Genomic DNA, 12,149 nt, shown 5'->3' on the forward strand with positions numbered 1-12,149 from the left:
TGTTCTCCATCCTCCCCCAAACTGAACAGCAGCTCTCTCGCCCCACCCCAGGCTCTGATCAGCATCCCAGCCGGCTCCCTGAGGCCGGGCATCTCTCACGCACGATGCTCACGAGGGGCACGGTGGGTGAGAGCTCAGGGCCCAGAGCGCAGCACAAACCCACTCTCAGGAAGAGCAGCCAGCCGAGGCAGCCCTGGGAGACGAGCATACCTGGTGCCAGGAAAGGGTTGAGGGACTGCGCCGGCGGCGCTGGCCTGGTCACCAGCGAGTCCAGGTTCACCAGGGCCGCGTTGGGGCCCAGGAAGGACTCCGGCGTTTTCCGGGCACCGCTGGGCTTGCTTGAGGGCATGGTCAGGGGCTGAGACTCAAAGGGGTCAGGGCTTGTAGTTCCATTGTTCTGGGGTGGCGGGGAGGCCACCACCTCGGCTACAAGACAAGGACACACATGGTTGTGGCTAGCGTGTCGGGCGGCCCCGAGACTAGTGCATCCAGCGCTGCCAGCCAACCCCCAAGCATCCCAAGCAAAACACAGACATTCCTGGACCCCTGAGCCCCCCACTGCCCCCCGAGGCTGCAGAGGGTGGGGATGTTCATTGCAGTGTTGTTTCAAACAGCCCCAAACTGGAGACTGGCAGTCAGCCATTAGGCAGGTGACATAATCCACTGTCCATACCACCCCCGAGTACAGGGGCAGACACTAGCTGAGGAGGAAAGGGCTGTATCCGTGTATCAGATGAGAAAAGCAGGGACTAAACCGTATGTACAGCACAATCCTTCAAACATAGTAAGATGTGATTTTGGGTTGGTGGCTAGGCACGGGTAATTCACATTTTTTTTATATTTTCACTTTTCTGTATTTTCTACAATGAACATGAATGTCTTGATAGTAAGAAGAAAGCAAATTATTTTTAAAAATTCAGCCAACAGAGGTGTGCTGAGACAGGCCGGTAGGAATGTGTCTGCTCTGCCAAGATACAAGGCGGCGATGTGGCACAGAGGTTCTTAAAAATGGTCATACTCTCCACTCGGTAATCCCATTTCTAGGAATCCAGTCTCAGGAAATAATGCAAAACATGAGCGGGATTTAAGCACAAAGATGTCCGCCACAGCATTATTTACTTTAGCAAAACTTGAAATCAACCTAAAATGTCCTCCCAAAATTAGAGTCATTGTTGCTGAGCTGCAGAGATACCATATAGCTCTGACATATTTTCTAAAGAATTTTTAATGTCATGACAAAATGTTTTCAATCTGCTATTCCATGAAAGGGCGGGGGGAGGTGGTGGTTCAGGATTCAATTCTGACAGTATGAGCTGAACAGTAAGAGCTCAGAAAAAATACTGGAAGCAAACAGTGGCTGACAGCAGGTGGAAGGATGATCAATGATTTTCATTTCCTCCTATAGCTTTCCCAATTTTCCTACAATGGCAATACTTCTAGACTTGGGGGAAAACACTGTGCAAATCCACAGAAAGATGTTCACGTAACAAGCCACGCTGCCTTCTCCCTGAGGCACGGAGGGCGGGCAAGGACAGTTAGGTTGTACTTTGGCCTACAGAGGACACACCTGGAAACTTGTTGCTTTTTTAATGCAGCAAAAGAAAGACCCCAAGAAGCAGCATGTTCTAAGTTGCCTCTGAAACCCTGGGCTGAGAAAGGGGGCCGGCTGCTCGTACCTTTTGACCAGGGCCAGCCAGGCCTGTGGCTGCAGCTGCGGGGGGAGGCAGGTGAGGTGGGGGGAAGGAGGTGGTGGGAATGGGGAGGGCAGAGAGAAGCCGAGAGAGGAAAGAAAGCAGAGAAGTTGCTCTGTGTGACTGGGAGGAGCAGCTCTGACATGGACAGAGGCTGCCTGGCTGTCCCCGCTCCACTTAGGGGTCTATAACGAATGCGTCCCAGGCCGCCTCCCTTTGCTCCCTCAGGCCGTCTCTCTGAGCCCCACCCTGACAGCCTCCCAGCCCAGGGGCTCTGATGAGCCAGGCAGGAGCCGCTACCTGGGGAGAGAAAATGGGACAGAGATGCCCTGTCCACGCCCAAAGCCAGGTCTAGAAAAGGTGGCACCTTGGGGAGCGGGAAGCTGGGAACATGAAGGTGAGCAGAAATCATGGCTCAGACCTGGGGGTCCGGGCTGGGGGGCCAGGGCAGCCATGGGCCCTGGGGGGAATGAGGCCAAGACACAGAAGTGACCCAGACAAGAAACACGGGGCCCAACGCGTGAAGGGGAAGGGAGACTCAGCTGAATGACTTCACTGTTAACGTGTGATTCCTGCAATTAGACGCTTACGCTCCCAAGCGCAAAATGCAAAGAAAATACATGAAACTGCTAGATTCTGAAAGCTGATTATTATTTCTGCAATCACTGGGCTGGTCAAATGCATACACTACCATCTTTACGTACCTGTTTTTTTTGAAGTTCGGAGGTTGTCAAATTCAGAAAAGTCATCTTTAATTGTCCCATTCAAATTACTGAAGAGCTCAAAGGCGCCTGGGTGAACACGAGAGCCAGTGACCAGGGGCGGGTGCAGCATGACCGCCCCACGCTTCTACTCCCAGTCCACAACCGCGGGGGTGGCAATGGGCAGGAGGGCAGACCACTATCCCGTGTCCTGGGGGAGAATGCTGAGACCCGGGGACAGCGTGGGCTCGGAACCACCTGGGGGGCGGTGAGGGGGGCCTTGGCCTCCCTGTGCAGAGTGGAGTGCTGGCCTCCCACTGCTCCCACCATCCCTACCCCAAACTGGAGGGGCTAATGGTGGTAGAGACACATCTGAGCTGGGTCTAGAAACTAGGGTACGGCCGCAGGAAGTGACGTGAGGAATGTCCAGAGGGCAGCCTGCCCAGGGGCCCTGGGGACGCTTCCTCTGGAGGCGCGTGAGCTCAGCCCCCACACTGGGTACGTGGCACAGGGAGCTGGGGGCAAAGGCCGGCCAAGTGCAGGCAAACCGGGCCGGCCGACACAATGAGCCACAAGGGGGACAGTGGCGGGAGCCGGGGAGTGTGAGGTCTCACCAGAGGTGGGCACGGGCTTGCTGGCCAAGGCTGCTGCCCAGGCGTCACTGGGGGCAGGCTGCTGCGGGGCTGCCCAGGGATCTGAGCTCCTGGAGACGGAGTGTGTGCTGGCTGCAGGGGGCACTCCCCACGGGTCGACAGAGGCAGCTGGCTGGGCACCTGTAGGAAGGCAGGGTAGGGCTCACAGATGCCCTCAGAAAGTTCTGGGCAGCTGGGGCGAGAAGGGAAAAGACACTGTGGGCCATGTGTGCCCTGTGTCAGGAGAGGCGGCCCCCCAAAGGGTGCTGTCCCACAGCGGCAAAGCTGCACAGAGCTGAAGCCCAGGGCCGACAGCCACTGGGATCTTCCACCTGGGAGAGCACTGGATGGGGCCTGGCTGGGACGGGGCCAGAGGACACAGCACACGCGGGCCTTGCAAAGGGCTCCCCAGGCTAAACTCAAGCCCGCCCCAGCCCCCCGGCTTCCGCCTCACGCAGCAGTCTCCCTGAGCTGCGTCCGCGGGCTTCGAACGGTTTCTGCTTTTGACAGAAGGATGGCTAACGCAGGTGGATGCAGCATAAAGAATGATAGTAACACAAGCACCTGTGTGCTGACCTCCCAGCTTAAGCAATAAACGCCTTCGAAGTGTGAGTGACAAATCAATTAGGTAGGTTACCCACCACGGGCTTTTTGGTTTTTTAAGGCTAATACCTGGGCGAATTGTTAAGGTGCCCACCCTGTCGTGTGAATCCCCTTCAGGTAATGCAGACACACGTGCATCTGTGCACATGTGCGTGCACACGTAGCGCCTCGCACATCTGCTTTCTTCTGGGGGCATCACAGGAAATGTTAAAAGCTGCTTTTCAGGGATAAGTGCCTTCCCCAGTGGCACCCGACCCCCATCACTGTGGATTCTGCTAGCCCTGCTCTAGGTTTTCCTTCTGGTTTTACCATGTAGAGGTACCTTTAAACAATAGTGGTTAGATATGCCTGTTTTCCAAACTTTATATAACTGGCAACATACTATACACATTCTTTTGTGACTGGCTGTGTTCACTTCCCATTTTATTTGGGAGATGCACCTGTGCTGAGGTGTAGCTAAAATGGGTTCATTTTTACTGCTGTATAATATTTTATTCTATGAAAAAGGAAGGCCACAGTGGATTAGTATGTAGAAGGCACTGGCCTGGTTTGGGTTTTGCCGTGCGGCATTGTTCTGGCTCCGGCTCAGGTGCACATGCGCACCTGCCCTCACGGAGTAAGGCCAGGTGGTCCCCACGGGGTCAGCCCAGCTTACAGACCCAGCGGCCGCGGATGCAAGCCCTGGTGCTCTAGGAGCTGCCTTACCACCTCACGGATGCTCAGCGCCATGTCACTGTTTCATGGGTGCCAATCTGGGGCGTCTGAAATGTTATTTCATCGTGGTTTATTTCGTTTCCTTTACATCTCCTTGTTCCTTCATTAATGAAGCTGTGCGTCTTGTATTTCTCTGTGGGCCCTTGAGGACTCCTCGCCTATAAAAACTGTTTTAGTCTTTATCCTTTGGAATTGTTTACCTTTTTCTTACAAGAGTTCTTTCCATATTCTGAATACTGACCATTTCCTTGTGTTGCAAATATCTTCGCTCAGTTTGGGGCCTTTCGTTTACTCTCCTTCAGGTACCTTTTGATGAAGATAAGTTCTTAACTTCAACGGAGAAGAACCGATCAGTATTTTCGTTTGCAATTTATGCTTTTCCTGACATTTAGGAAATCCTTCCCTGTACTGGGGCCTCAAAGCTATTCCTCTAGAGTAATGTCTGAAAGCTTTATAGTTTGCCTGTCAGGTTTCCATATTTGATCCATTAGTAACTGATTTTTGTATATGGTATAAAATAAGGATTATCTCACGTTTTCCTATATGAATGATGAACTCACAAAGTACCTCCCATAACTATCAGAAGTCAAGTCTTCATGGATTCATTACTGGGCTCTCTAGTCCATTCCACTGACCCATTTCTGTCTCCACCCTTGTACTTTCTAGATTATCCTCACAGTTATTGTTAAGATAATAAATCTTGATATCGGATACAGCAAATCCCAAGCCTGGTCTTGTTCTTCAGAAGGGTCTTGGTTATTCCTGGCCCTTTGCCCTTCCATGTTCATTTTTAAATCATCTTGTTAAGTTAAAAAAATATAAAAACAAAATAAAAATTTAACCCTTGTTGGGATTTTGATCAGAACTGCATTGAATCTCAGATCAATTTGAGGAAAATTGTTATTATTATGATAGCAAGTCTTCCAAACCCGAATCACAGGATATCACCCCATTTAAGTCTTCTTGAGTATCTTTCAATAAAATTTAATTTTAAAAATTTTACCCTTTATTTCCAGAGGATTTATAAAACTTTTGTAAAATTTATTCCTAGGGACTGGTATATTTAAATTTTTTCATTTTCTATGTATTTATTGTTATGCAGAAAACACAATTTTGCATACTGATTTTTGTATCCAGAAATCTTGCCACTCTTAATTCTACTTAATTGAAATTCATCCTAATTATTTATTCTTATAATTCTAATAATTCTTAATTCTAATAAACTCATTTGTAGACATTTTTTGATATTCTATGTATATGATCATATCACTCGCAAATAACGACGGTTTCGTTCTTTGTGGTCCTGACCCTTTCCTTTCCTTTCCCCCCTCACTGTGCTGGCTGCAATCACCAGTCCGGACATAAGCTGGAGTGCGGAGAGTACGTGGCCTTGTCTTGCTCTTACAGCATCAACAACTTCCAATATTTTCCCATTAAATGGTACCGTTTTCCATAATAGATTTATTTTCCTTTTAGGAGCTCTTTATCAGGTTATGGAAGTTCACTATTATTCCAAATTTGCTAAGACTTTTGCAATTAATAGCTGATAACTTTTATCAACCTGTTTCTGTCTCCATTAAGATGATCACATGATTTGTCTTTGGATCTGTTAGTATGGGGCATTAATACATTTTCTAATGACTTGGGCCTTGCAAATCAAGTTTTTCATGATGCACCATATCATCTTCGTATTTTTCTCATTTTGGTTTTGCAATTGTTTCTTTGCTTAGGATTTTTGCGTCTACGTTCCTAAGCGGGACTGGTCTGACATATCTGTTCTTACACATCTTCTGTCTGGTTGTGGTGTTAAGGTCATGCTGGCCTCATCCAATGCGTAGGAATACTCCATTCTCCTATCCTCTGAAGGAGTTTGTATAAAAGTGGAATTGTTTTTTGCATGGCATTAGAACTTGCCAGTAAAGCTCTCTGGGTGGATTTGGGAGGTGATCGAGGTTTTAAGTAACTGACTCGGTTTCTTTAATGATAAGATTGTCTCTATTTATAGGTTTCATATTCTTCTTCAGCCAGCTTTGCTAAGCTGTCTTTTTTTCATTTACCCAGTTGTCTAAGCATTCAGATTTGTAAGCACAGAGTTGATCAAATAGTCTCTACTCTACTTTGAATCTAGGCAGTAACTGCAGTTATGTCGTTTCATTCCTAACACTGTTTGTGCCTTTCCTCCATTTTTTAAAATTAATCTTGCCAAAGATTTGTCTATTTTATTAGTAACTATTTTATTACTAACTCATCAATTACTAACTTCTGTCTTTGTGGATATTATTATTTGTTCTAATTCATTTCTGTTCTTAACCTTATCATTTCATCCCTACTACTGATGTGAGTGGAATGCTGTTGTAACGTCTGCGGTACCTCACTCACCCTGTGCTTTTCTTCTAGACGAATGTCAGTTCTTACAGCTATAAATCTCCTTCTTACTCCTGCTTTAGTTGTCCCACAAATTCTCATATGAAAATACTTACATTATTATGTGGTTCTAAATATTTCTGATTTTTATAATTTCTTCGACTCAGGAATTTAGAAGTATTTTTAAAATGTCAAGTGTATAGAGTTTTTCTAGTTATCTTTTTGTTACTGACTTTTAACTTGAGGGTATTGTGGTCAGAAAAAGTGTTCTAGATGATTCGAGTTTCTGAAGTTCGTGGAGACTAGCTTTTTTTAGTATTCTGCATATGACCGAAAACGCGTATTCTGCAACTGCTGGGAACAACGCGTTCACAAGCTCATGAATCGCATTACTCGAATTTCTTATATTCTTATTAGTTTAAAATTATTCTCCCACATCACTTCCCACTTCTGAGGTTCTTCATGCCTTCCTGAAGATCTGAATTTCCACCTGGCTATTTTTCCTATCAGCATGAAGAACTTTTCTTAGCGTTTCCTATGGGGCAGGTGTGCTGGCAACAGAGTCTCTGAGTTTTCTGTGACCTGGAAGTGTTGTTATTTCACCTTCATTGCTGAAGAACTAGTCTAGAATTCTGAGTCTAGAATTCTGGAAGATGACAGTTTTTTTGTTGTTTTGAAACTTAAAATGTCTTTATTTCACCATCATTCTTGGAAGAAAGATGATTTCGCTAGACTGCTCCGTTGGCAGAGTTTTCCTTTCGGCGCACTGAAGACGTCATTCTGCCGTAGTCTGGCATCTGTCAGCGCTGTTGAGAAGTCAGCTGTCAGTCTGACTGCCCTTCCTTTGTCCCCTGTCAGTTTATTTCGGATGTTCTTCCTTTGGCTTTCTGATGATGTGCCTAGGTGGGGATTTCTGTTATTATCCTGCTTATGATTCACTAGGCTTCCTGGATCTGAGAAGTAGCACCTGACACAATTCTTTAAAAGCCTCAGTTATCATCTTTCCAAACATTAACCTCTCTAGAACAGATGTGTGTGTTAGATGTCCTCACTCTGCCTCCATGCTCCCCAGCTACCCCGACCTCCCCACTGCTCCCCAAGCACACCAAACGACACATCCACCACCTGCCACCTCTGGCCTCCAAGTCCCTGCATTTTACGCCTCTTCCTCTTGCCTTCCTGATTCCTCCGCTTGGCTAACTTTTAGAGCACTTATCGTAATGCACCATAACTACTTACGTGCCTAAGAGTCTGCCCTGCACTGTGACCTGGGGCTAGGGCTATCTCCTCCGTCTGCACCATGAAGTCTTAGACAAGAGCAGGGAATGCTCCCCTAAGCCTCCAGGGCCCCCATTCCCACACATGCCCCTCTCAGCAGCCCTAGAGACAGTGCACAGGGACGGGCATGTAGGCAGCATGCTCCCGGGCTTTCAGAGAGACGAAGCCTCTGTTAAGTTGCTCTACCACGCCGGCTCCGTCACTGCTCATCTGGGACATGCTCACTGGCTTCAGAGTGGGCTGTCAAGCTCATACCAGCTACTGCCTTGACTGCCTTTCAACTCTGGCAGGGTCAGCTGACAGAGCAGCTGAGAAGGGGAGGAGAGTGCTGCTTTCACTACTTCCCAGCATGCCACGGCGACGACAACTAGATGGAAGCTAGAGATGGACGAGGGCGGACTTGGACATGAAAGCTTTATTCCCACCACCCCTTGGCCATGCACCCCTGTCATTTACTCATGGTCTACCAACTCCTGTGTGGGCTTAGGGCTTCTCCTGCTGTTGCCCCCAAACCCACAATGCTCCAGGGGCCTCCAGAAACACCTGTCTCCTTCCAGAAGCTCCCCTGACCTTTCACTCATGGTCTTCCCAGCATCTCGTTGAGAACTACCTCCCCTGTGACTGAAACCGCTCTCCCCAGGCCCCCTTTTGTGGGCTGTACAAAGGGCGTATCAGGACACACAACCTGGTCCTGGCTGCAATCCCACAGTGAGGATGGGCCCTGACGGGGCCTCAGTTCTCCATCTCAACTGCAGGGAAGTCATAAGGTACAAACTGCACCAAGGAGAGCTGGACTGCAAGTCAGAAGAGCTGGGCAGTGTCTTCAGAGCCGCCCGAGATGCACGGGAAGACACGGATTTAGTCCACAGGAAGACCTGGGCCCGGTGTGTGAGTGCGTCTGTGTGTGTGCGTCTGTGTGTGTGCGTGTGTCTGTGGGAGGTGTGCGTGCATGAGTGTGTGTCTGTGTGCGTGCATGTCTGTGTGCGTGCATGTGTGCGCATGAGTGTGTGTGTGTGTGCGTGTGTCTGTGTCTGTATGTGCATGCATGTGTCTGTGTGTGCGTGCGTGTGTGCACGCGTGTGTCTGTGTGTGTATCTGTGTCTGTGTGTGTGTCTGTGTCTGTGCGTGTGTCTATGTATGCATGCGTGCGTGTCTGTGTCTGTCTGCGTGTGCGTGCGTGCGTGTCTGTGTGTCTGTCTGCGTGTCTGTGTGTATGCATGTCTGTGTGTGTCTGCATGTGCGTGCGTGCGTGTCTGTGTGTGTGTCTGTCTGCGTGTCTGTGTGTGTGTGTCTGTGTGTGTCTGCGTGTGTGTGCGTGTTGTGTCTGTGTGTGTGTCAGTGTCTGTGTGTGTAGGGGCTCGCAGGGAGGGCACGGTCCCCACCCTGCAGCCTCCACCCAGCCTAGAGCCCTCACGAGACACTCACCCCGCTCCTGCTCATGTGAGCATCTGCCCGTCTCCCCCGCTGGAGCACCTTCCACGGGAGCAGGGCTGGGTCTGCGTTGTCCACGCTGCCCCCTAGAGCTCAGAAGTGAGCCTCATATACAGAAGGTGTGGGGTGCAGTCAAGACAACCACAGGCCCTCAGGGCTGGAAGGAGCTTTGCAGTTTATCTGCTCTAATGGCCTCCAGTGAGGTACCTTTGAACACCTGTAGAGGTCAAAGACCTCCTCTAGAAGGTTCCTGGTAAATGTCTGATTCAGCTGCTAGAAACATATACAGACAGATAAGAGCTATTCCTAAATTCTGACAGTCTGCACAGGAAGCTTTCAAATACCTTAGATTTCGTGAGACGTCACTCACCACGCAGCTTAGGGAGCACGGGACCAGTGGTTCTCAACTGCAGCTGTTCCTGAACTCTCCTAGGGGATTTTAGAAAAACCCTAATGCTGTCCCCTCCTCACCCCCTGCACAGATTCTGGGGAGGGTCTGGGCATCTGGATGTTTGGAAGCTCCCCAAGTGGCTGGAATGGGCAGCCAGGACGCGTGAGAACCAGAGCTCCTGGAGCACCCCCGGACTTGGCCGACCTCTGCTCGGTGAGGGTCCACCGTCGGACGGCCCAGCTTGGACACACAGGCCTGAATGGAGCACCTGCTGGGGTCAAGTCCCGCCTCCCACAGACAGGTTCCCTTGGAGCCACCACGCTCCATGTGAGCAGCACCTGGACAGCCTTCACCAGGCCCAGGCCAAGAACCTTCCTCTGAGAGAGAGATACGGACCTGAGTGACCGCACCCAGCGTGGGAGTCACGGGCAGCCAGCGCCCGCAGGATGGGGTGACGCGGTCCTGAGAACAGGGTGCCATGCCTCCCTGAGCAGCAGCGTCTGGGCCACATTTTCAAGAACAAACAGGTTTGCTAGGCAGATGACAGGACGTGACGCGCAGGATGACCAGGCGTTTAAGGGAACACAGGCTGCCCCCCCACACACACAGTCGTGCGGCTCTCCTCAGCCACTCACTGGCCTTGGGCCTCAGCGCTGCCCTCCTGACCTCCATCAGGCAAACCCCGCAGCCACTGCAAGTGTCTGTGTGTCTGCGCGTGCACACGCAGAAACAAACGGAGACTCGCTTCTCTGTGCAGACCTACTCTTGGGTCACGAGGATCTGAACACACCAGTTTCCCCGAAAACTGATAAACTCATGTCACTAAGAGTTAAAACCAAGCACTGCAGTATTTCTGGAAGGGCTCCTTCTGTATGAAGGCTAGGACCCGCGAAGCTGTGAAAATGCTTTCTCCATGAGCGAGCATCATGCTGAGCCGTAGTCATCCCAGGCTCCTAAGCAAGGCTTCCACCCGGAGCGCCCCCACTGCTGTGTGCCCTGAATTGTTCAGAGCCTTTCCTGACACCCCCAGTTATTTTCATGCACCCTGCTTCCCCTTTAGAATCTGCTGAAACAACAGAAACAACAGCATGGCGAAGAACTTTAAATTTCAGCCTCGTATCTGACGCACAATGTTCACACTAATCAGCTCTGGGCGGGGAAGGAAGCCCTGCTCCTGCACCGCCTGCACCGCCATGCAAGGACAAGAACAGGCCGGTCACAGCTCGGGCAGCTCTGGGCTGGGAAGGAAAGATGCGTGCAGCTCAGACCCTGGCGACCCCTACATCAGCCGGACGACTGTGGATAAGCTGCTTAGCCGCAGTGGCTTCGTCGGGTTTCCATCCTGCACGTGGTGTTTGGGGATGTCTGTGCATATAGGACATGATGCCAACTTCCTGCTCCGTGGGTGCATGGCGGCAGGCGTCACAGGAGACCACGCACCGCAGCACCGCACTTTCCTCAAACCTAACCTGGGACAGATGTTTCCTCCACCTTCCCATGGGCGCTGGTGGCCTCGTAAGCCAGCCGTGGGAAAGTGGGCAGCGGGGCGGGCCAGGACGCTCCGGATCGCCAGCACCTTCCATGGAGGAACAGTAGGCACGCTGCGAGGCTCCTCTGTGCGCTGCCTCGCATCCCCCACAGGGCCCACACCGTGCCACACAGCCCATAAATAAGTGCCTGTTGAAAGCGTGAGTGAATGAGAGGAAAGGAGGATGGAACCAAAGGCGCACAGATCAAGTAGCTTCCGGCCTCCTCTGTGGGCCCATTCACAGGGAGCGCAGCCTCTCACCCGGGCCTGCTGCATCCTCAGCCTCACACATGAATATTCACGTACTCAGGGAGGCCGGCCCAGAACTGAGCCACGGGGGAGGGGGTGTCACCGAGAAAGGAGCAGCACCACCTGCTGCGGCCAGAGCGGAAGACGCCTCGGTCCTGGCCCGAGAGAGGCACGGAGCTGGCCGGCCCTTCTGAATCACCAGGCTGTGAGCCCTGCTCATACCAGGTGGCTTCTTTGTGTGTCTGAACAGTGGAGGAAGTGCCCCGCTGGCCTGGCAGGCTCCAATTCCCCCTCAGCACTTAGCATTTCCTCCCAAGGCCACTTGGCCAAGCTGCCCCAGTGCTGCTTGGAAAGAACTGGTAATGACAGGGCTTCAAACAGTGGCTTTCAAGACAGCGTTTCTTTCATCCAGAGGGTGCAACTAGTGAGACTCTCTAATCTGTCTAATTTATGAACGTGTTTCGGGGCAGTGGGGTGGCCCTGAAAACACGCATAATGGATTTTACTAGAGACTAATTGGTAACCCGACACTACATCTTGCTCTGTAGCTGTGTGTTGGAAGACGAA

At 50.8% G+C, this 12,149-nt stretch overlaps 1 protein-coding gene across 5 annotated transcripts in view; it reads right to left on the bottom strand.

The window, feature by feature from the left end:
• Positions 1–12,149, bottom strand: part of EPN2 (epsin 2) — a 77,939-nt gene that overhangs the window by 4,651 nt on the left and 61,139 nt on the right. For 4 of the 5 annotated variants that reach the window (XM_019753743.3, XM_019753746.3, XM_088801858.1 and 1 more), the window contains 3 exons: positions 3,007–3,165; positions 2,396–2,482; positions 211–426 (listed from right to left, as the gene is read on the bottom strand). In XM_019753743.3, the coding sequence (XP_019609302.2) occupies positions 211–426; positions 2,396–2,482; positions 3,007–3,165 (462 nt within the window). The remainder of the gene's footprint in view (positions 1–210; positions 427–2,395; positions 2,483–3,006; positions 3,166–12,149) is intronic. The other variant, XM_019753747.3, reaches the window with a different exon arrangement.

This window comes from Rhinolophus sinicus, chromosome 12 (assembly GCF_057876585.1).
Source record: "Rhinolophus sinicus isolate RSI-liver-muscle chromosome 12, RSI-T2T, whole genome shotgun sequence".
In the NCBI taxonomy this organism is placed as follows: Eukaryota; Metazoa; Chordata; class Mammalia; order Chiroptera; family Rhinolophidae; genus Rhinolophus; species Rhinolophus sinicus.